Source organism: Diorhabda sublineata, chromosome 4, assembly GCF_026230105.1.
Source record: "Diorhabda sublineata isolate icDioSubl1.1 chromosome 4, icDioSubl1.1, whole genome shotgun sequence".
Taxonomy (NCBI): domain Eukaryota; kingdom Metazoa; phylum Arthropoda; class Insecta; order Coleoptera; family Chrysomelidae; genus Diorhabda; species Diorhabda sublineata.
The window spans coordinates 17,214,930-17,241,981 of record NC_079477.1 but is presented as its reverse complement, the minus strand read 5'-3'; the positions used below and the strand labels follow the sequence as shown (position 1 = coordinate 17,241,981).

At 31.2% G+C, this 27,052-nt stretch overlaps 1 protein-coding gene across 2 annotated transcripts in view; it reads left to right on the top strand.

Moving 5' to 3' along the window:
• LOC130442920 (KH domain-containing, RNA-binding, signal transduction-associated protein 3-like) overlaps nt 1-27,052 on the top strand; it is a 748,831-nt gene that overhangs the window by 557,556 nt on the left and 164,223 nt on the right. For both annotated transcript variants that reach the window (XM_056777327.1, XM_056777328.1), the window contains 2 exons: nt 8,773-8,873; nt 23,699-23,815. In XM_056777327.1, the coding sequence (XP_056633305.1) occupies nt 8,773-8,873; nt 23,699-23,815 (218 nt within the window). The remainder of the gene's footprint in view (nt 1-8,772; nt 8,874-23,698; nt 23,816-27,052) is intronic.

The following is a 27,052-nucleotide window of genomic DNA, read 5'->3' as shown; positions in this document are numbered from 1 at the left end:
ACTGGTATTTAGAAAAAATCCAAAAACACGTCAATTTATGTTGGAAGGGGCAAGCATTATGGCTTATTTAAACTTACTGGAAAAGCCACCCCCTCAACCCTAGCAGCATCCCCTTTATTTTTTTAAATTACTTTTCATATTTTTTATGTAAAATTTGGATACTCCTCTTTGAGCTGATTTCAAAAATGTATAATACTTGTAGGTTAAAGTGGTTAGTTTATGAGATAAACAATTTTTCTTTTAAGAGCACAAATTTTACTTATTATTTACTTTCACCTTATTTGCCTGTACTAAAATGGGTTGTACAACAGTTCAAACTCTTTAATCTTTTTAACTGTGCTATTTATTATGAAGTTACAATAAGCGTTCAAAATGAGTACCATTCACTTCCATACAATGGTATAATCTATTTTGAAATGCCTCTCTGACATTGCTTAATACGGCTGGATTTAATTGTCGACATTCATTTTCTATCCTCTCTCGTAAATCATCCAGAGATTCTGGTTGGGTAGCATAAACTTTTGTTTTTAAATACCCCCATAAAAAGAAGTCTAGGGGTGTTAAATCCGGTGACCTAGGTGGCCACTCCATCATCTGCCCCCTTCTACCTATCCAACGAGCGGGGAATGTTTCGTTTAAAAATTGTCGGACAGGCATAGCATAGTGTGGGGGAGCTCCGTCTTGTTGAAATACCAGTAAATCTTCGGAAAGGTTATCATCATTTTCTATTATTGTTGTAATACGTGGGTCAACCCCTTCCCTGAGTAACTCAAGATATGATTCACCATTTAAATTTCCGTTGATGAAGAAAGGTCCGACAATGTGGTCACCTAGGATACCACACCAAACGTTTAACTTTTGGGGATGTTGTGTATGGAATTCACGCATAATATGTGGATCACTTTCAGCCCAATATCTACAATTATGCCTACTTACTAAGCCATTTAATGACCATGAGCATTCATCAGAAAAGCAAATATTGCTTAACAATTGTGGATTGTTATTGATAATTTGCGTCATTGATTCGCAAAACTCTAGACGACGATCAAAATCATCTTCATTCAACTCGTGCACCAACTTAACTTTGTATGGGTGGTACTTGAATTTATGTAGAACTCGGAAAACTGTAGAAGATGAATCACCGATTGCTCTACTTATTGTTGACAACGATTGGGGTTGTTGAGCCTCTAAGCTGACTTGCCCTAAAATTGCCACTTGGATTGCTTCGTTATTTACGAGTCCCTCTCGCTTATGCACTTTATTGCAAACAGACCCTGTTGTGGTAAATTTCTCCATCAGTTGAATTACATACTTATGAGTTGCATGTCTTCCGTCATGTAATTCGTTAAATATTCTAGCAGCAGCTCTTGCACAATTATTATTTTGGTAGTATAAACCTACAATTTCAATTCTTTCTTGCAAAGAGTACACCATTTCAGAGAAACAAAATAAATAATGTATCAAATTACACTATTAATAGTGACTACAAATTCTAGTTGACAATGTCAAACTTTAATAAAAAGTAGAGTTTTTTGTTGTTTGGATTTTTTAAGTAGAATAAATAGCACAGTTAAAAAGATTAAAGAGTTTGAACTGTTGTACAACCCATTTTAGTACAGGCAAATAAGGTGAAAGTAAATAATAAGTAAAATTTGTGCTCTTAAAAGAAAAATTGTTTATCTCATAAACTAACCACTTTAACCTACAAGTATTATACATTTTTGAAATCAGCTCAAAGAGGAGTATCCAAATTTTACATAAAAAATATGAAAAGTAATTTAAAAAAATAAAGGGGATGCTGCTAGGGGTGAGGGGGTGGCTTTTCCAGTAAGTTCAAATAAGCCATAATTCTTGCCCCTTTCAACATAAACTGACGTGTTTTTGGATTTTTTCTAAATACCAGTATTACAAAAGTTATTAAATGTGGATACTTTTATCTGAAAAGCACTGTATATTTCTTTATTTAATTTGAAACCGACACAAAATTAGTAAATGAAATGTGGGTTCTTTTTATATTAAATTGATATTATTCTTATTGAATTCGGAGTATATAATAATTTGAATTTTAAAAAAACAAAATATCATCGTCAGGGGATTGTTTAAGGATGTAAATATTGTCAATTTATTTTCCAAAAAGTCTATGCAACGCTCAAATACATTGAGTACGCAAAATGTTTATCACGCTGACTGACGGTATTACCCCCGTCAAAAATATGACTGACGGTTTTCTTTATTATTTTAAAAGTATGAAAATTGATATTGACATATAACCTACCCCTAGTCAATACAGCTGACGACTATTTTTTGGAAAAATGTGATTAAAACAATTATATTATACATTTTTGCTCGATATTTTCATGCTGAGTCCTTTAGCTCCACCGCTATCGGAGCAGCTGACGTTCGGAGCTATTATGTGACTTGCTCAACTATAGCGCTACCTCCCGGATTAGTAGGAAAAAACCCAATCCGTTTGCGTTTATCACGTTTGAAGCTAGAGCAGGATGCTGGGGTTATTTCACTCTCTCTTTGTATGTTTATGTTGTTCTTTTGGCTTTGCTTGTTTCTTCAGATTTTTTTTCGATTTGAATTTTATTAAGTATATTAGATTATATGGTTTATAGTGTTCTTGTGTATTTATTTTCTTTTAGGGTGTTTTTAGAATAGATTAATCTCAAAATTTGGGTAAGAAAATCTTTAATAATCTGATTCACATAAAATACTATACTATACAAAATACCTGTATTATAGTTATTGAACAAAATGCTCTATGTTATTTTCAGAAAACCTTCTTCTCCTGATAAAAGCAATTCGGGATTAGTCATATGTATTTGACTTGTCCCATAAAGATAATGAAAATAACAAGAAAAAAACACATATTTCAGTGGTGAATTGTAATGGTAAGTAATATTTCCATTGTTCCTACTTTCAATTGAAAAATTCTATTATTGTTTTAGTGGAGGACTGCATCAAAGGGTGGAGAACTTTAAGAGAGGATTTTTAAACAGACCGGTAAAAGTTAATTCTGAGGCTGAGACAATATTTTGTATAAAGACCATAATCTGTGTAATGAATAGAATTTTTGGAATGACAACTGATTGAGAAATATAAATTTTAAAAACAATTTTATAACAATATATGTGCTTAAATATACAGTGTGGCTTTAAAATTTAGCATTGTTCACCTTAGACTTAATATTTAGATCAATAGGTATAATTATAATATCTATTTCATTAGAATAAAAAATAATTATACATTATAATTGGAAAAAAATAGTTTCTCAATTTTGTTTCAGTGTTTCTCAGAGATGAAGTAGCTGGCTGATGTATCTCGTATTCCGTATATAAAACGTCTCGTCACATTAACCCCAAGTCTACCAACTTGTAAATTATAGATATATAGATTATAAAGGCTCTTCCTTGCTCTCCATCCACCATTTTGCTTTCCAACTCTGTCCACAAAATTTGGAGAACAACATATGTTGTCATTTCCAAGATTTAATTTGAAGAATTTTTACTATTCACCTAAATAATTTTGAAATTCAATATTTCGAAAATTTTTTCTGCCGTTATTCAAAGGAGAAGACTACTTTCCTGGCTAATGCCTCGATGAATATTGAATTACATTTCCTCTAAAGAGCGTGATGTAAATCGACCTTTTTGTCGATATTAACATCCCCAAAGGCTCACAATTGCAAGGGGAGGGTGTTATTACTGACTAAATTCTACGTTATTACGTCTCATCAGAGCACCTTTCGTTCGGGCTTGAACAGTTAGGGGTCAAGTAGCCAGGAAAGTAGTTATTTTCTGCTTTGAAGAGCGTTCAATTATTCAAATACAAAAATCGTTGGTATATAATAAAAAACAATGTGGAAATTGAGAAATATATTAAGAGAGGAAATTATAATATGATCAAAGCAGATTGATATTCTAGTGTTCTATTAATTTATATGTTGTTTTTTTCAATGTCACCTAAAAACTACAATAGGAGATGCCAGCTCATTTTGTGCCAAATAAAAATAACTTTAAGGAATTCACGATGTTGTTATTCAGCTTGTTATTCAAATTGAGAATAGGTGACTATTGAATCGAATCACACAAGAATTCTGTGTTTAGAAGGGAGAACAACTCAAAATAGTAGTTCTCGAATTGATTGGAAGGTACTAAATGGAAAAGCAAAATTTCCAGTCAAAAAGTTACTCTTCTGCCTTGACAACTTTTTAAAGCTAAAATTTTTTTAAATATTTGTGGAATTCATAGTTAGTGAGGTATTCCATGGAGAACGATATTCCTAAATTAGGAAGAGAAGATAAATCTAGAAAATTTTATCATACGATTTGTCAAATGCCATGTCTATTAATAATAATGTATACCCTGAGAATTTCAAGGAAAGAATTCTAGAATGAGGGTTTATCCTACTAAAGTAAAGTTTTTTCAATACTGTTGCGTATCTGTAGCATATGGACAAGAAACACTCAATTAAAAAATTTTATTTGAAAAGATGTGATAGAAAATTATTTTATGAGTAACGCCAGACATTATTGAAAAACACATTTTTGCATATTTTATGTGTTTTGAAGAATTTGAACTAGGGCAAAAATGAATTTCACTAGTGGTGGATTAATTGATATGATTTGATTAAAAACGCAAACTATTAGCAAGAATATACCAAGAATGTTTTCTTAAAAGGAGGCAACCTACAAAAGCACGCTTGGAGAGTTTGATAGAGCGGTTCAATTACAAGGGTTCTGTTAATTATGTAAAGCATGAAGGATTAAAAACTTCTGTGACAGAAAAAAATGAAATTAATGTTTTTCTGGCAGTAACTAAGAACCCGCACACAAGTGGGAGTATTTCCAGCCAACAAGAAGTGAGCACCGTTACCACATTTACTTACAACAGGAATCAACTGGTGTTGATTTTGAAAAAATTTTGAATCTTGTAGGTGAGTTTCAAGAAACGTAAATCAACAGAAAGATGTTTTCAACTATGTTCTATTTGGATATGAAACTACATTTAATACAAATGGTTGTGTCAACAGACAAAACTTGTACACGTCGAAGAATTTGGTTTTTGCAAGACGGCGCGCGACTGCTCACGCTAATAAATTAATTAATGGTGAATTGAATGAACTATTTACTGGATGATGGATCGAAATAAATGGTCCAGTACAGTGCCAATCAAGGTCATCAGATTTCAGTGAAATGAACTCATTTTTCTGGGATCACATCAATAATGAAGCGAACAAAATACCCCAAATAACAAAAACTGACATGATGAAGAGAATACGGAAGAATTTTGGGATTGTTTCTATAGAAATGCTTCGTAATGTGAGTAACTCTTCCAATGATTGTTTTCAAGCATACATAGATGCCTTTGAAGGTCATTTCGAACACCTATTGTGATAATCAAGACGTGTACCTATACTGTAGTTAATAAGATAGTTTTTAATTGTTTCGTTCCTGTAATTTGCTTGTAATACACTCGTTTTTTCTTTGTATTTGCTATTCAACCGCTACAGTACCAAAGAGCAATAATATAAAAGTCAGTTTTTGACAAATAAATCATAGCCTCACAAATAATTGTTTAGCAACATTAGCTCAATTTCAAAAACACCAGATAACAAATCACTCATCAAAACAACCTTTCACCGGACTGAACAACCAAAAATTAATAAATTTACAAAATACAGCACGAATAACTTAATTCTTTAACAGTTAACTAGATATGGCTCTAAACTTCTAAGGGGAAGCAACTTGGCTTTTACAAGCAACATAATTCTGCAACCAATTATACCACATCTGGAAAATTTTGAATACGAATGCGTGCGTCCTGTAGACCAAGACTTGACCTCAAAAGAAAATAAACCAAACATTCAATTTGTTTATATAAAAATAGTTCAACAAAAGGTTAAATAAAATTGTGCTGAATAACTTAAATTCCAGGAACCCAGTATGTCAACAAGTAGATACAAAACTACAAAAGAGGTATGAAATATAATATGTAAATATTTCTACTCAGAGATAATATGACAAAATATCTTATAAAGAAAATTATTTACAAAAAGAAGTTTATAGGTTTATATCGTATAATGTTTATAACAACAAAAGTAACGCAAGCTGTGAGCAGTGAAAACGTTACAGGGTAGATATTTTTGTGCATCTGCCCTTAATATCAGAACTATTTTTCCATGGTATTCGCCTATGATTTAAATCATGTCAATTGTTCCATTTTTTCAAATATAACTACAAAGTGTTATCAATAGAATAGAAACGAAGAAAACTTTATTTATTTATCTAGCGGAACTGAACAATATTGTAACTAAGAATACTATTCTTGAACTTTTTAACTACTACCGATATTAAAACAATCTTGAGCGTAAAGTGTTTAATGGATGCTAGAACAAATGTTCAACATCCACACATAAACTTCGTGAAATGAAAGACTCAGTAAAACCATGGTCAATACTAGCGAAAAATCACAGAGATAAAGTTCTTCTAACACGTTTACGTCTAGGCCATACGCGACTGACGCATAGCTACTTATTTGATGCGAAACCTGAACCAAAATGTAGCAATTGCAATTGCAAATTGACTATAAAGCACATAATCGCAGAATGTCCACCTCTTAACTCAGAAAGATCATCTTCAAATCTACCACTCGGGAACAATACGTGAAATTTTAGGACCAAAATACAATATTACTTACCTTAAAAATTACCTTTAACAGATCTCTTATCATAAATTTAATTTAACAAATATTCATAGACAAAATACTTAATCTTTACTAAATCGCTAATAACCAGAGAATTTTGTAATAAAAAAAAATACTATACATTGAACATTTACAAGATGTTTCATTTGAAGGTTTAAAGTAATTGGTGCTTGAATTGAACGAAAGTAATTATCAAATATTTGAGTACCTAATAATGGAATGATCGAATGACAAATATAAAAATTGATAAATGTTCTTAAAGCCAGATTCACTTCGTTTGTTTTGCAGCATATTACACTTAATCATCTATATTTTCACCATAGATTTCTACTTCCATTAGTTTTAGTAAATTTTTGTTTATAATTACCGCTAGGAGTTCCTGATTTTTTATTGCGTACTAATGTGTTACTTCCTTCAAGTACCATAAACGTAAAAAATTCCTCTCTGTTTTTATTCTCATCGATTCCTATTACGATGGTACAGCTTTCGGCAGCCTTAGCTTGTTTACTTCCGTTATTATATATCACTATGCTGCTGTTAGTTATGCAGATAACTTTTCCTCATTCTGGTTCACTTGTTCTTATAAGCTTGTGAATTTCCGGTGGATGTCGGATTCTATACAAAAGCTAGGTTATTTGCTTCGGTAGCTTATTGAAAGATGTATTCGGTCAGTTCTATTTGCGAGCAAATATCGATGATTTCCTACTTGAAATTTGTGGAATCGTCGTTTATATTCATACTGAACACACTTTTACACTCACAATTACACTGTCCAATACGCGCTTTGATAAGCAAGATATCGTCATCAGAGGCTGAATATAAACTTTTGTTGTTTTTTTCTCAAATTATGGTTAGTTTGCGTTCAATATTTTCCGTCAGTGGAATGCTGAGAATTGAACTCCAATTATAAAAGAACAGGCCTCCACTTCACTTTTATTTTTCTACCGTATGCTAACGATCACGTTGAGCCTACCCGTTTTCCCATATTTTCGACTGGTACTGAGGTATCCTTTCCCTGCACCGTAAAAGTTTTCATCTGTTTCTCTGAATTATAATCGTATTCTAAAATATCCTCCAAAATTTTAAGTATCAGCATTAGAACATGAAATTGCCCTTGTAATAATGTAGTGTGTCTGTCTATATGATCAAAGTGAGATCTATCTCACAACATTATAGTGGCTGAATACCAGCAGAGAAAGTAATCGTGTCCACGGTGTTCTTGATAGTAAGCACAATCTACTCTATTTGTATATTGATCTATATTTTATTTTTTACACATTCCATTTCCTTGGTGAAATTTGAAGGAGTAGGCGAATGTAGGCCTTTGAATGAACCAAAAAGAGGTGATTTGTTGAGTTGAGTTGAGTAGAAAGATTTTTTTCAATGAATGGGTAACCACCTTAAACCGACTCCTCTCTTGATGATAATGGTTTCAAAGTGGAAGTCAAAACGTCGATAAATTTTAAATTTCTGAATATATATGTATTTATAGTCGGATGTAAATGAACAGTAATGCGTAGAGTAATTTTCAATTTCATATTTCCCAACAATAACACTGCTCACTTACGAGACTTATAAAAATAGATATTAAATAGAAGTGTCTGAGAAAAAGTTGTTTGAAAAGAATAAAAAAGGAGAATTCTTTTCGGTTATGATATTTTGAGATCAGCGGAATTATAAAATATTGGGCTGTTAATCTGTAAACTAATCTCTAATCTATCACGAACTACTTGAAAATTGCTGTAAGGTTTGTATATTTTCAATGTCGAATGAGGTTCATATGTACAAGCTTAGACGAGAGAATTGCTTCACTAAACTCATTAGATTTCAATTTACAATATTTTCAGAACAAAACTATTGCGAATAAAAAAAATATTGCCTCCTGACTATAAAGCATTCATTTGTAACCGGTAGCTACATGCACTCAGAACCGTCGAGGCTAAATAAAAACTATGTAACACAAATCACCTCCAATTTTAGTTCCATGTCATTGTCTCTCTACTAGAAGTTCTTGACGGCAAAGTTGGCGCGACTTATTTCTAACAAAATTTCTCTGTTCCAGAAAACAAAGGAGGAGAAAGTAGACGAATGCTGGATATAACAAGAGACAAACCGATAAAAGTGGCGGTGAGAGTCGTCGTGCCTGTGAGGGATCATCCTAAAGTAAGTCTTTTAGTCTTATCTCACAGTATTTTACATTAAGCAAGGGAATCAGTGAAATTATGATCAAGATTGAGATTAAATTCAATAAAAAAATCAAAATAATCAACCAGTAGTCCTCTACCTTCAATGTAACAAAGAAATTGAGACAAAACTGCGTCAATATGTGAAAAACCTCTATCTAAAACAGAAGATTTGCAACATGAAGATGGAAGAAAAATATCGGCCATACACTACATGTATTTGAAATAAGAAATCACAAATATTGGCAGAACTGAACCAGAAATAGAGGAACGAATAATAAAAGGAAAAAAACCTTGGATCACTTAACTCCATACAATCGTCCAGTGAAATCTCTAAAGAAAAAAAAACATCAAATATTCAACACCATATTCAAGAGCGTTATCTTATATGCATGTGAAACATGGTAGCTGACGTGAACAATAAAACAAAACTATTATCGCTAGAAATGGGTATATGTATCGCACACAACAATTGAAAAACACGTGAAATATCTTGAGCTAGTTAAGAAACTTAATATTTCGGTACCTCGTGAATTGTGAGAAATTCATTTAACACAAAAATCGACATTTGCGAAATACACCTTAAACGAAATGAAGTCTTTCTTGAAAAAAATCATCACTGGTGATGAAAAATGGGTCATGTACAGTAACATAATTCGAAAACGATCATGGAGAAAACACGATGAACCAGCACAAACCACATCGATAGCTGAAAAATAACAAAAAAAGCTCATGCTGTCAGTTTGGTGGGATTACAAAGGTATTGTGTTTTTTGAACTGCTTCCAAGGAACCAAACGATCAATTCTGATGTTTCCTATCAACAATTACTGGAACTGGATGAAGCCAGCAAAGGAAAATTGCCAGAGTTGTCAAATCGGAAAGATTTAGTGTTCCACCATTAAAATGAAATACCTCACACATCTTTGGCAACTCATGGGAAAATATTGAAACTTGGCTGGGAAGTTATCCCCTATACAGCCTTGACCTGGCATCATCTGATTACCATTTATTTCGAAGTTTGCAGAATTCTTTGAATCGTCGAGCTTTAACAAATGACAATTACCTTCTATCACACCTGGTTCAGTTTTTTTGCTGATAAGGAGCAGAACTTTTATGAGCACAGAATGATGAAGCTGAAAAGAAAATAGCAAAAGGTCATTGAGCAAAATGGAAAATATATAATTTATTAAAAATTATTCTTTGGTGAAAAAAATTTATTTTTCACTACAAAAACGAAATTACTTTGTCACAAACCAATAATATAACAATAAAAGAAGTGATGAATTTTGAGACAACCGTACTTGACAATATACAATGAAACAACACAGCTGATATGGCCATGTGTAGAAGATGAGTGAGAATACCAAAACAATCGTGATTTTAGGTGTCTTTATTTAAAAGTATATAATATTGACTTTTCGACTACTTTCAGTTTAAATATGATTTGACACTGATAATTTGCGTATTTATATCAATCCATAGATCACCTACATCAAGGGTATTAAAATAAAATAAAATCAAACTAGAACCAAGAAAAACTAATTTTTCGTTAGTTTTCACATCTCAAATTAATAAATTTTTTATCATTGATAGCTTTCTTGTTTTTATATAGGTGAACAATTTCTAAAAATTCTCTTTTACGTGTATTTGATTGCGTGTCAAGAATTTTTTAAGCTTTATAATTGAATTTATGTTTTGTCCATATTTCGTGGTTCATTAATTCAGTTATATTTTTCTATCATATTCAATCTATTTTCTAAATACTGAGAAGTCTAACCTATGTAGATAGTCACGATCATTACAAGGTATTTGACATATAATATTACTTCTTTTACTTTTAGTTATTTTGGAGTGGAATATTTGGAGAACGTATCATGTCCTTCAAGACTTATACTAGTATTATATTCATTGAAACAATTCGACCGTTGTTGGGAAAGTCCTCCTACATATGATTAAGAAAAATGTTTTGTTTTTCAGTTTTTGGTTTGTTCCTTAATTGATTATAATATTCATTTATCCTTGAATATGCTGTTTATTATTTTTTTCGGATAATTATTTTCTTCCAATGCAGTTTTTGTTTTTTGAATAGCAGAGCATCTAAATTCAAGATCTGATATTTGGATATTATCAGTCAAACTTACTATCACTAATCTTTTGTAACAAAGGATGACATGAATTGGAGTTCAAATATTTTAAGTTTGTTTCGTGTAACATTCTGTTCTTATTAATTTATTATTAATTTTATATATTATGACACCAAGAAAATCAATTATATTGTTTTTGTTCGATTTTCATTGGGAATTGAAGTTTTTTATGATAATAATTTAATTTCTGATTTGTGTTATCAGTTTCATAATTTGGTATGGGAGTAATACAATTATCTACATTTTATTCTTATTCTAATATTTATGATGTAGTTGATTTATTGATTAATATAAATACGCAAATATTATCAGGATCAATATCATATTTTGTTAAAGACTAAAAGAAGTCGTCGATGTGCCTTTCAAAAATTATTAAAAAAACTGGTTCAAAGATCTACATAACGAAAAATGAATGGGATATTTAAATTGAGTTTGCTTAAGATTATTTCTTTAAATATTAAAATGAAATATACCAACAAATTGATTGTTGCGCTATAGGCGCTTCCATATCAAATATTATAGCACAATTAGTAATGAAAGATCTTGAGGAAACTGTTGTTAGTCAGTCAGTCACCAAATATTTATCATTTATAATAAGCTGGTGCTAATGTACTTAATGATGAATTGATGTGGGTTGCTATGAATAATCTAATAATTTTCCTTGATAATGAACGAATAAGAATGATGAGCTGAAGTATATATAGCAATTTCAAATGTACTCAACCGTTTATGACATGTATTGGGACAAGATGTCCAATTCATCGCATTATAATATTACCCTACATCAAAAAATCACCTTAAACTGTCTTAAAAGCTTTATCGTAAATTATCTGGACCAAGGCTCAAATTTTAAATCATATTCATTTGACACAAGGGTTGCTACTTAAGTTTTCAGATATGGCAATATAGATGTGAATATGTCAAATGTGACATTGCTAACATAAAGTTTGACATTTTTAATGGTGAACGTACTCAGAACGTGTTGTTGTACGAGTGCTATTTGAGTAGTTTACAGATACTTAAACATTAATCTTGGTTGAAAATGGAATTAAATCACCAACATTTTCGTGCGATTACTTTCTATGACTTTCGACGTGGATTAAACCAACAGAATTGTGCCAATCAACTCACTTCAATTTTTGGTGAGAAAGCACCATTTTAGGTAACCGCGTTTCGCTGGCTTTAGGAATTGAACCTTCGACACACACTTCGATATAGGATAAATTTCCTGAAGGTCGTCCAAAACGTCGTCCACATATTGAAACCTCTTCGTAATAATTATGTCTATCATCTAACATTAGTAGATTGTTCTTTTTTGGAAAGTCAGTAGCTGAGACTGTTATTGCTTTTCACGAATTTTGATATGTATAGCAGAATAACAAGTTTATGAGATAACATTATATTGTTTCTCACTTACATTTATATTACTATGAACATAGTTGTGTATGTGTTTGTACCTAACACCTATTGTTCTTTGGGCTTGTGGGTATAAAATCCTGTTTTCATGCCTATGAGTACTAGTTTGCTTTATTATAAAATCCTCTGAGCTAAAAGGCTTTCCCTAATTATTTCTAATATATCTCATTTTTCATATACAGTGTTTATAAATTCAGTCAATTTTAGTTTTTTCAGATATCCTGTTTCTGAAGAGTTTTCATATCGTCTGAAATTTTTCAGTTGTTCGATTTGAGAATTTTGTGTTTCAGGAATAATGTACAGCTGATATGTTGTATGTAATTATGATTGGGTCGTATTGGTATAGTATGAAAGTTGTTCTACACTTACAAATTTAATATACTGTGCTTTTCAGATAAAAGTATCCACCTTTAATAACTTTTGTAATACTGGTATTTATAAAAAATCCAAAAACACGTCAGTTTATGTTGGAAGGGGCAAGCATTATGGCTTATTTAAACTTACTGGAAAAGCCACCCCCTCGCCCCTAGCAGCATCCCCTTTATTTTTTTAAATTACTTTTCATATTTTTTATGTAAAATTTGGATACTCCTCTTTGAGCTGATTTCAAAAATGTATAATACTTTTAGTTAAAGTGGTTAGTTTATGAGGTAAACAATTTTTCTTTTGAGAGCACAAATTTTACTTATTATTTACTTTCACCTTATTTGCCTGTACTAAAATGGGTTGTACAACAGTTCAAACTTTTTAATCTTTTTAACTGTGCTATTTATTCTAAACAAACAACAAAAATCTCTACTTTTTATTAAAGTTTGACATTGTCAACTAGAATTTGTAGTCACTATTGATAGTGTAATTTGATACATTATTTATTTTGTTTCTCTGAAATGGTTTACTCTTTGCAAGAAAGAATTGAAATTGTAGGTTTATACTACCATAATAATAATTGTGCAAGAGCTGCTGCTAGAATATTTAACGAATTACATGACGGAAGACATGCAACTCATAAGTATGTAATTCAACTGATGGAGAAATTTACCACAACAGGGTCTGTTTGCAATAAAGTGCATAAGCGAGAGGGACTCGTAAATAACGAAGCAATCCAAGTGGCAATTTTAGGGCAAGTCAGCTTAGAGGCTCAACAACCCCAATCGTTGTCAACAATAAGTAGAGCGATCGGTGTTTCATCTTCTACAGTTTTCCGAGTTCTACATAAATTCAAGTACCACCCATACAAAGTTAAGTTGGTGCACGAGTTGAATGAAGATGATTTTGATCGTCGTCTAGAGTTTTGCGAATCAATGACGCAAATTATCAATAACAATCCACAATTGTTAAACAATATTTGCTTTTCTGATGAATGCTCATGGTCATTAAATGGCTTAGTAAGTAGGCATAATTGTAGATATTGGGCTGAAAGTGATCCACATATTATGCGTGAATTCCATACACAACATCCCCAAAAGTTAAACGTTTGGTGTGGTATCCTAGGTGACCACATTGTCGGACCTTTCTTCATCAACGGAAATTTAAATGGTGAATCATATCCTGAGTTACTCAGGGAAGGGGTTGACCCACGTATTACAACAATAATAGAAAATGATGATAACCTTTCCGAAGATTTACTGGTATTTCAACAAGACGGAGCTCCCCCACACTATGCTATGCCTGTCCGACAATTTTTAAACGAAACATTCCCCGCTCGTTGGATAGGTAGAAGGGGGCAGATGATGGAGTGGCCACCTAGGTCACCGGATTTAACACCCCTAGACTTCTTTTTATGGGGGTATTTAAAAACAAAAGTTTATGCTACCCAACCAGAATCTCTGGATGATTTACGAGAGAGGATAGAAAATGAATGTCGACAAATTTTGAACGCTTATTGTAACTTCATAATAAATAGCACAGTTAAAAAGATTAAAGAGTTTGAACTGTTGTACAACCCATTTTAGTACAGGCAAATAAGGTTAAAGTAAATAATAAGTAAAATTTGTGCTCTTAAAAGAAAAATTGTTTATCTCATAAACTAACCACTTTAACCTACAAGTATTATACATTTTTGAAATCAGCTCAAAGAGGAGTATCCAAATTTTACATAAAAAATATGAAAAGTAATTTAAAAAAATAAAGGGGATGCTGCTAGGGGTGAGGGGGTGGCTTTTCCAGTAAGTTTAAATAAGCCATAATGCTTGCCCCTTTCAACATAAATTGACGTGTTTTTGGATTTTTTCTAAATACCAGTATTACAAAAGTTATTAAAGGTGGATACTTTTATCTGAAAAGCACTGTATACTCCAGTGTAATTGATCATAAATTGCCTGGTTGTGATTCAGATAATCTATTTCTTGTAGAGTTTTTTGCCTTATGTGTGGTAGAATTTTTGCTGTCTGATGATATTAAGTTAACCTACAGATTATAGGTGTAGTCAATGAAACGTCTTGCAAGTGTAGACAAATATATATATATATATATATATATATATGAGAAAAAATTATCAAAAGGTATATGTTATTCTACTAATTGTCCGTATCGTAGCAATATATTTTTTCACCTTTTCATATATAGAAATATTGGAGTTGATCACTGAATATTATTATTACTGAAATTTAGACAGAAAAACTCGTGAGACTTCAAGAATTTCTAGGGATCGAACGGTACAAATCGTGCAGCAAAAGACACGTCAGTTCCATGTTTTCAATTATGAAAGTCCTTTGAGCTTAATTTAAATGAGCTGCCTTGCTGCCTATTCTGTATTTTTGATGAATGAATTGGTTTTATCAAAAGGGTGCAGATGTTAATCATAAATTGATTCCTTTGCGAATAATAAGGATTTCATGTCAAGAGCAGACATACGGAACGGCTTTAGTGATTGGAATTTGAGTTCACTATATGTTTTTCTTCGCAATGTAAGGCAAAAAATGCTTTATCAGTATCAAACACTATATGAGATGAAAATGGAAATATACCATTTGCAGCGAGCGGAAACAATTTAGAATATATTCATTATTGCGGTTACTGTAGATAATTAGAAAGAATATCTGATGTGAATTACTAATTGATATTGAACCATTGAAAAAAATCCACGGCGATATTTAGTAGTATGTATTCATGATATATCAAGGAAATGATGAAACATGGCGATTCTTATTCTAAGTCAGAAAAAATTTCTTTGGCACTGACAGTGAGATTAACATTGTTCTTAGTTCATAAACATCAGAACGAGTTGGGATTATTTTTATCTCTTTCAATAACGAGTAGTGTGCAGTCAATTAAATTGAATACCGTAATAATGGTAAGCAATTATATCACTCATACATATCAGAGATGTGAGAAAATTTTATTAAACGGTCGTTGTGCCTGTTGTAAAATCAATAATAGACAATAGACTACACATTACATAAATCTACTCAAGCTTTATGAGAAGGATATAGTCACATTTTTTCGCTATTAATTCTAATTTATTTCCTGTTGCAGTTTATGTCAATTCAATAATTTCAACAATATATCGTAAAACTCACTTAACTGAATGTTGAACAATAATGTAATCTGAAAACTCACTATAGGTGAGTCCCCTCTAGTTGCTAAAAATCATTTCTATATAACTTTTCGATATTACATGCAAAAATGAGAAAAATTGTGATAAAATATATCAAATGGAAAAGATATGCAAGTACTGGTACTTTGGATTATTTAACATTTAAGCTTTTGAGAGGTATTGATATTGATATTCAATACTCCTTCAAATTACTTTATTTCTGTCTTCAATCTTCCCAATCCAAACCCCAACAATACTGCTGCGAATAATAATTTATTAGTAATTATATATCTTTTTAACACATCTCCTTAAAAAAATCGTTGATTAAAATTAAAATCATTTGGTTAAACCTGTTGGTGGATATAAACTCTATTAATTAAAATTTGCGATAAAGCAATAGCAACACTATTGTGCCTGTTATTAAAAAATTGAATACTTAGTGAGATATTCTCGTCCTTTATCAAGATTTTCTATTATTCGAATCAATGATTTGTGGTTACTTAATTACATATGGTAATTAATTCTTGGGAGCATAATGACTTCATGAAACAACGTTCGGTTAAAGCAAACCTCTTTATTTAGAGCGAATATTTTCAGAAACATATTAAGTACTTGCAAATATTATTACAAACTCCATTATATACGAGCAAAACCATCTGGTGTGGTTATATACGAACTCACTGAATTCACTATAATGAAGTTGAGTGAAAATTAACAATATTCCAATGAATCATAATTTAGTTGCCTCTGTAATGTTTAATCAGCCATAAATTATAATTAATACTCACAGCTACTCCACTTTATATAGTAGTTTCACTATATTAATCATTTTAACTGTAGAAAACTATAAAAATCATTCAATAAATTCAATAATGTTTTAGTTTGAACTTTTTGAAATTTTCCTCTCGCTTTAACTGTATAATATTCATAAAACTTCTACCAACGGAATGCATTAACAACCGAATACGCTCAGTTGTTCAGATTTTTCTCAATATGAAGTTTTGTAATACTCTTTTTTTGTAACTAGGACAAATATCTCAAGATAAAATAGGTCCTCGAATAAAAATTCTCTCGTTGTATTTCAAATTATTTATTTCCATTTCATATATATTGTGAAAATTTCGCTTTCTTTTTATAAACTGAAAAACGATGAAACTTTCCATCTGCGGGATGAACACAAATTCCTAAATCTAGAGGAAATCAGAAGAGCACCAGTAGAAAAATATATTCAAATCTAGGAAAAATGCAAATATTCAAAATTTACACAACTCAAGAAGGTTGATAGTAACATAATTACGCGAGTATTTTACTCGTAGAATATTACCACTATAGCGAAAATTGTACTCGCTCTAGGTTATATTGAAAATTGATTTTCAAGATGATCGACACTGAAAACCATATTTTGACAGTATTATAAACAATTCCGCCTAATCTCATGACCTTTTCACATTAGCTCTGTATTGACGCTCTAGACATATTAATTTTTTCCAAACATCATCTTTTTGAAGCCAATTTGACTGGACCAATGAGCGAAATATGTAAAAATGAGTTAATCGTGAGACAACTCTTAATCGAATGTGAATAATATGAAAACGACTGGGAAGAAGAATGAATACGAATATAGGAAAGCTAATAAACCACCTAAAAGACTGCAAATTAACTACTAAAATATATGATCTATAAATAAGATATTGTAAGTTGACAATTCGACATTAGTCATCCAAATACATATTAACTAATATACAAATTTTGCAGCTCATGTTAATCATACATCAGGTAATTGTAATCATTCTTGTATAATGCATAAGTTTGAAATGTAATCCAGATTACTCCGTTCAGTATACATTCTAGAGTCTACACCAACATAATGTTTTATTTTCCTTATAGTCAGTTTTCGAGCCTTAAGATTATTAATCAATGATCTTTAGAACGGGGAAATCTCTACAACATATGTGTCTACCTCTTTGGTATTCTTATATTGAGATTGTTCACATAAATATACTAATAATTTATATGAACAAAGTTCTAAAAAAACTGATTATTTTTATTCTTCATTTAGCGATATTCTTTCTTTCTTTCGATAGGTACCAACCTAGAATATATGAACCCGAAACATTATTTTACCAGTACTCTATAATAATATTCAACCTATTTTGGAGTCAAATTTTCTCATAAAAAACCCATAACAAATTTCAAACAATATATGGATGCATAATTTTTTCTTATTTTAAATCAAATTTCACTCAAACTTCACGTGTCTCCTAGAGAGAAGTCTTATGTTTAACTTTGTATTGCGGCCTAAGTCTACAAGTTGTGCCCTTTGGGACATTTTCTATTCTAAAGATAAATATAAGTTGAACTTTTGGAAGTTCGTGTTTATTCGAGAAACAACACATAGCAATTTAAGTAAACTGTTTGAATACTCAGTGCAAATATAGATGATATCACATATAATACGTATTTTATATCAAAGTGAGATTAATTAGCAAAATTAATTTGTTTATGCTAAATATAGACAAAATCTGTTAACTTAAAGATATAGTTTCTTGCGGTATATTTTCTGTCCTAGTACAGCCTGCTTGTTAATCTAATCCGTCAAAGTATGTGCTATACAGTTTCTTCCTCTGATCGACAGAATCTACAAAAGGATCCCATAAATTGTCTCCTGAACTCAAAAGGCTGTTAACTAATTCACAATAATAATCATCACTTATCTGATCTGTCGTACTGTACTGATAAGTCTCTCTTGTCCTTGACCTGGTATGATCAGCCACAATAACTTATGACTGTACCCTACCCATTTTCAGAGACTGCCTTAAATGTTTTCTCAACGCACCAGAATGGTTCCACTGCAACGAAAGGCATTGGCACAGCTTGCTTAGCCATTTCCCTGCCTTATAACCCTCGCCCTCCGGTACCAAGGCTATGAATGTTTTTTAGGTCACCCAGCGTGTTTAGAGTTTACACAAACAATATATATCCAACTTCTACAAAATAAAGTCTAATCACTACATAACTATCTGTAAAGATAGCAGTTAAACATATGTTCTTTCCCGTCTTGATTACCCCGGTTAGGTTAAGTTGTTTATCATTATCTCCGCTTGTGAAACTGGGGCGTCATTGGATAGGCTTATTAGAGAATTTTTGCTCTGCAGCATTTGCATCTTATGAACATCTCATAATGAAGTTCTTTGCACTCTTATTTTATATATGTGCAACTGTAGCGGCATCCTAAAAGATAAAAAATTCAATGAGAGTTAAATCGCGAGAATGGGAACATACTTAAGCAGCAGGTGACAACACAAACATGGTATTTTATCAATAATCCTACCTCGAGCCCTTTCATCAACAGAATATCACCTCTCTCTCTGTGTGAATCTGGATAGTTTTTTCGTATTTTGTTAAATTTTCCAAAACACTTGACCATCATAACTTTAGAATAATGTGCCTATGGTTGATTGCATTAAGCATTAAAACAAACAAAAAATATCAGTTTGTCCAACATTATTAATTGAGCAGTTCCGTTTGGCATGCAAGGGTGTAGTGTACTCCGGTTTACAATGTTTACAGAGTAGAAGACTCATTAAAAATATATATGAATAATCTTAGGAAATATTATTTTCCAAGAATTTACATCTATTAATGCTAAATTTAGATAAATAGGTAGGTTAGGCTTCAAAATATTATACTTTTTCTAACATTATGAATTCGTTTGATCAATAGTAAATCTTGGTTATATCAATTTTCCATGTTTCAAACTATTAGCTGAAGAAAACTACTGGTATTCAAAAAATCAGCTAGAGAACTATCAATACTCTCAAAACTAATTTCAACTCAATACAAGTAGAATATACGAGCAGAACAAATAAGAAAATATTGAAATCGTATCAAATATGATAAGTGCTTGAAGTAATTCCTATCGTTTGAAATAAGTTGATAATTCTGCATTATATATTTCTAATTTAAAGTGAAAATAATTGAAACCAACATTAGCTAAAGCAGAAGACACTTCTCCCCATATTGTTCATGATGCATATTTATCATGGTAATCTTAATGTCCTGATTCAATTTTCCACATAAAATCTAACAATAAATTTTTCTGAACAAGTTTCACCTACCATTAACATATTTCTGTGTATAGATCGAAATTATTATTGAATAAATATAATAAATACTGATTTCAATCCCCTTCGATCCATATTTTAGATTTCAGTAACAGCCCTATATTTCAGAAATAAATGTAAAATTTTGAAGCCGTTAGCGTAATCTTCGAAACAATAGCATTTAACAGGTTAACGTTCGTCTGAAAGCAGCTGAATCTACTCGGAATTGTGGTATCTATTATTCTCCATCTTAATGGATAAAATGTTAGGGAGCAGTAGAGTTTGCTTAACTTGTGACAAATGAGTATTATCTTCAAGCCAAAGCATATTGAAATGAATTTCTTTATGTTAGTAAGAGTAGTTTCTAATGAAATTAATAAAAACGTGGAAACAATTCAATTCAATGTGAAATTCCATATCAAATTTTCTGTTTCATAATAATCATTCATTAGAACTACGGGGAAATAAATCTACAATGCTTCATCCTGAAACCAACATGGATAAAGATAAACAAGATAAATAAATAAAAGTGTCAAATGAACAAAAGTTTTAGTAAGGGAGGTCTTACATAAATACCATATACGTCATAATATAAGTAACCGAAAAGTCGATAGAACGAAATCCAGGAAAAATGGAGATAAAGAGGTCAAAATTCAGTGCTATACAGACGATAGGATGCTGTGCTCTTCAGAGACTCCTTTGCAGTGGCAAAATTAAAATCCATTCTCACTTCCAAGTCCTAGGAATAGTACATAAGTAATTAATTTTAAATATTCGATATCTTGATATGGGGATGAGAAAGCAAGATAAAAGAGCGTAAGGAGTAAGGATAAAATCTGAGGTGATGAATATATACGAAGTGAAAATAAAGACCTAGATATAGAAGACACCAATTAGACCTGAATTATTCTACGCAGCAGAAACTTAACCTGAGACTTTTACAATAATATGTCAGACCATATAAATGGAAATATTTCCAAAAATTATGGGAAACCAATGATATATAAAGAACACAACGAAAACAATAGAATAACATAGAAAATCAGTGACTGTGTATTATATAATATAATAGAAAGCATGATTATCATAAAACAGAACACTAAATTGAAAAAGTAACATAGGATAGATGACCAGCAGGATAAAAGAAAAAGACAATCATTCAATGGATAGAATCATCAAATATGCCAAAATGTAAAGATAGTCCACAAGGAACCCACAATCCACAACCAACCAATAACAACACAACAAGACAATGATTATGTGAATTGATAATAAATATTTACTCATATAATATACCTCATCTCTTTTGAACCCTATTGAAATATTATCAACAATTTTCGCTCACAAATGATTTATATTAGAGTTAACTAATTTACGTATATGTTGGAAACAGGTGGCATATCCCGTGCGTGGTCGATTTAATTGGATATGTAACATAGGAAATATATTCGTACTAGATAAACCAGATGCCAAAATTCCTCTTCTGACTATAAAATATATCGCAAAATACATATCCCTATAGGTACGGATCCAGCGTCACCGCTTAAATCACAAATAAATAACTTAACCTATAGTTTATTCTGAAAACATTCGTTTACAGTTTGTGAGATGATTAAATTTACCAATTATTCATCCATCTTCGTTTTTCTATGACATATTTGATAGATATTTAATGATAGAATTAGGGAATTCGACTGCAGTTTGTAATAACAATACAACAAACATATTTTAAACAAACAAAAAATGTATGGATGTCAATTGAATACAACTAGTAATTGAAAAAAATTTAGAGACCAGTCAGTTTTTCATGTTCTAATCATCATCTGATAACTAAATCGTTTCTATTGTTGATATTAATAATAGTTTAACAATTTGCACATCAGTCTGAATATCACATTTTGATAGACTGAAGTTAAGTCGAAAAGTCAATTTTTTATCAACCTCTCAAAAATTATTAAAAAAAACTAATTTTAAAACAGAAGAGACCTATTATATATATATATATATATATATATATATATATATATATATATATATATATATATATATATATATATATATATATTCTTCTTTGATAAAGACTTAAAGAAAAGTCGAAACAAACATCAATATCTTTCATTTTAAAAATTATCAAAAGAAGCAGAGACCTAAAATAAATAATATTTAGAAACATAAACATATCGAAAGATCTAAGAAATAAGAAATTTATATATAAGAATAAAATAATTTTTTTAGACAGATTAATTTTTCCTCAGTTTTATATCTGAAATACGTAAGCAGTCATCAATTAAATTATTTGTAATTTGTAGTTGTATTAGAATTTACAAAATAGAGCTATAAATTTTAATTAAATTATTTAAGTCTTCTTTATCATTTAAAGCTTTTTCGTTCTTATGAATGTGAATCATTTCTAATAATTCTCTTTTCCTTATATTAGATTCCGTTAATGGAGTTTTATTTTTTTATCGTATTGATTACATAGTCTATTTTCTAAATACTGCCCTATGCCATATGTAGGCAGCGCCACAATTAGTACTAGACACTATTATGTCCTTTATTAATTATATTACTTATATTAATATCATATTTATTGAAATAATTCGATAGTTGTTGGAAAAGTCCTTGTACATATGGTGAGGAAAGATGTTTTATATTTTGATGTTTCGTTTCTGTTTTGCTTTTTAAGTGAAAGTTTATGTTTATCCTTTTCTCAAATATGTGGTTTATAATCTTTTCTGGATAATTATTTTCTTTTAATGCAGTTTTTGCTTTTTGAATAGCTAAGCATCTAAATTCAGGATCTGATAGTTGGATACATCTATCACTGATCTTTTTTGTGACATAGGATGACACGAATTGAAGTTTAAATGTCTTGAGGACCAAATTGGTTTCGTATACCATTCTGCTCTTATGTTATTGTTAATTTTATATAATGTGACATCAAGAAAATTGATTCTTGATTGATTATTTTGTTCGATTTCGATTGTGATTTGAAGTTCCCTATAATAAGAGACGAATTCTTGGAAAATAATATTCATACTACAATTATTCAAAACATTTTTAATACAGACTTAAAGTAAAGTCGATACGTCAAAATTTATCTTTCTCTTAAAAACTATAGAAAAAAAACTAATTTTGGAACAGAAGAGACCTAAAATCAAGAACATTTAGATGCATTAATATCATTATATATCAAAAGGTCTAAGAAATGTAGTATGAGTTTGATCCTTAAAGCAGAAAAGTTTTTGGACACTACATTTCTCACTTCTCCGATGATAAGTACATGAGTATTGGAAATCTCGGAATATCCACTTTTGATAAAGACCGAAATTGGTTGAAAAGTCAATTTATTACTTTATTATACCGCTTAGATTTCTTTGTGAATATCATATTAACTGGTATGATGGGAAATAACAAAATATTTTAAAGTTGTGTAGCTCATATATTCTCTGAATTCTCTAACAGCTATACATGTCGAAAGAAATGACTTTCAAATATTGTTGAGAATTACAACTACCAGTAAAATATCAGTTATACTGGATGCGTGATGTTATTCGATGTTGTTTGAAATTAGTAGTTGTTTTGGAAGTTTTTTTTCTTTTACAGTTCAACTTTGTTGGAAAACTTTTGGGTCCCAAAGGAAATTCTCTGAAACGACTGCAGGAAGACACGATGTGTAAAATGGCAGTACTTGGAAGAGGATCAATGAAGGACAGACACAAGGTAATCTTTTTATGGTAGTTATATGTGTTATGACAATAGAATAACATACACGTAACTGTATATTGAAAACTTCCTTCTTAAAATTTATTAGTGTTTTTTAGTATATATCATAGATTACAAAAATATATTTTCAATACAATGAATTGTTTTAGCTTGACGCAGACTACAAAATAAACACCCCATTTGTAATAAATATACTCGTCTATACGAGTACAACAAATAGACGAATTAGCGTAGTTATTAAAGACACCGCGTAAGTTGTTTATTCAAAACATTGTAAACACTGATAAACAGTATTGGCATCATCATTATGAAAATCATTTGGTCAATCTTTTGAAATGTATTTATAATATACCAGTTAAGGTTTCAGTAAACATCAATATTGATGGAATAATTTTGTCCAAAAGTTTAAAACAAAAGCTTTGGACCATCTTATGCAATATTTTTAAACTGTCATTATTAAAACAGATTGAAATATTTTATGAACATGGAAAAACTTCTTCCTTATCATTATTAAAACGATTGAAATATTTATGAACATGGAAAAACTTCTTCCTTATGTTGATTTTCTTATTCGTCTTGTGCTTAAATTATATATATATATATATATATATATTATATATATATAATATATATATAAATATAGTGTCATTTGAGCCTCCATACCGAACTGTTTTCTGAGAAAATAACTAAAATCAGAAAATACAAATTTTCTAAGGTTGGTATTCATATACATATGATATGATAATACAAGATTTATATTGTGAAATTCTATTGGAGGTACTAGTCCCAGAGCTGGCTACATAAAACAGCATCGATAAAGTACACGACGTTTGAGCTTGGAAACGGGGGGCTCGTAATTAGTACATCACCAAACGACATTCTGTACAGGCGGATATAAAAATACCAGCTGGTTTTTCCGGGCGAAAAAATGGGCTGGAAAACCTCATATGATACACGAGTGAAAACTCTTGGATCTTTGGGTCCGAATCTCAAATAAGAACGCTGTAATAACGCCAGAAGTTTTTAAAGTCGTAAAATCCTAGCCTGAAGTGACCGAAAGTGCCGGAAAATTCGTCCGAAAAACCCGATATGCTACACGAGTGAAACCTTATGGAACGTAAGGCCGGACTCTCAGCTAGTAGCGGTGTAATAGCGCCATAAGTTTTGCAGGTCGGGAAACCCTCACCAGAAGTGACCGAAAGTGCCGGAAAATTCATCCGAAAAACCTCACGTGCTGCTCGCCTCAAACTTTTTTACTGCACTTTTGTGGTCTTAACTAAGACTGTTGTAATAACGCAAGAAGTTTTACACGTCGTAAAGCCTCCGAAAAAATAAGGAAAGTCGACGTACTTGTGGAAAAGAAAACTTTCGCTTTTCCGATCCTCATAACCGCTGGCGTTATTACAGCGTTCTTCTTTGAGGTTCGGACCCCACGATCCGAGAGTTTTGTACCATATGAGATTGGTCGGCTGGCATTCTCATATCCGCCTATACAGAATGCCAGAAATGCCGTTTGGTGATGTACTAATTACGGGCTCCCCGTTTCCAAGCTCAAACGTCGTGTACTTTATCGATGCTGTTTTTTTTAGCCAGCTCCCTGACTATACACGACAACACTGGGGAATTAATTTGTTAAGTATTTCATTCCAGCAAAGAAAATGTACATATACACAATGATGAGCTCGCATTTGGAAGTTGACTAAGGGTTATTTAAGAGTTGACCACAAAACTTATACGTAGCCATATTCTTTCACTGTAAAGAAATTCTGAATGGAGGTACAAATAACAATTTTGGTTTATTGTCATTTTTTATTTGTTCCGAACTAGCCTATTTTCAGGAACTTTGTCATTCATGTTGATGAAAGTCATTAACGGTACAAAATGTTAATTTTCTTTTTTGGTAGAATTTTATGAATAGTTAAATTTGCTCACTTTCATTGGGAGGTCATCTTTTTCGAAATTATCTTACAAAAGTTTCACATTAAAGTGGATTTTGTTGGTAAATTTTTATGAAAGAGTTTTCTTTAATAGCAGTTTATGTTCAATAAAATTTATTCTTCAGACGTTATGATGCACATTATCGAGAAAAAATGAGAAAGTTCTCGTATTCTCAAAACATCAACTTTTCCAAATGATAAATGGCTTATGAGAATATCAAAATAGTTTTATGGTTGGTGTAGAATAGCTAGAACAAAGTTCTTTTGTGATACTACAGTAGCTCCATATAATTGTTCTCTTGTTAATTAATGTATTGACCACCTCCATGAAACGGTCGAGTAAAATGGTTCTATACAGATGAATAAGAGCTGTTTAAATAATGTATAAACGTGTTCCTACTATTTTGAGCACCGTTCAGCTTATGTTATTTTTCGTTAATAAAACTAGTTGTGCTACTTGGGAAGTGAATACGGTCATCTCCATCTCTTTGTAATGAGCCTCACAATCGGTACGGAATGCCGCCGTTGAATGGAGGAGGGAGAAATTACATATCATGTCTTTTCATTCTTACGTACGAGATTCTAACATATGGGTGTACCTTACAATATACCTAATGACGTTAAAATATTCTAGCTAAGCTACCTGATTAACTCTTCAAAGGTCATAGGTTTTTGATAATTTTAACTGGCGCAAGAGGGGACAATCAAGAGGCCTATGTTCACAACGCACTGCCGCTCACTATCTAAATAAACTTTATGAACGTATTGCATCCGTTCTCGAAAATTTACATCAGTGTCAATTACATATGAGCTTTTCTTCAGTCTCTGATATTAAATTGGAATTTCTGGAACCTTTGGTGATATTTATACTAATACACTGTTCACACTACCACTATTTCAACATTCATCATTATAATGTCTGACGTGTGTTTCGATAACCAAGGTATCGTATTCAGAGTTTGAACGTAAGCAGTTCACCTTCACGTGCTTGAGACAGTATAATTGTGAATGTTAGTGTAGTGGTAGTATAAACAGTGTGTTCAGTAAGTCTCTGATAAAAAAATCATATTGTTAGCCATTGTTATATGTCCCTAATATGCAATTTCATATTTACTACTTATATTGCTCCATGATATGATTCCCGAAAATTTTACATCGTTTCACATAACCAACTTTTTTTCAATCCTCTATTCTTCTACTATTTCATCAAAATAAAGTTGTCAATGAACCAAATTCATCAGTCAAATAAAAGTCTGTGTAAAGTTTACAATTTAATATTTGTTTATTTATTTATAAG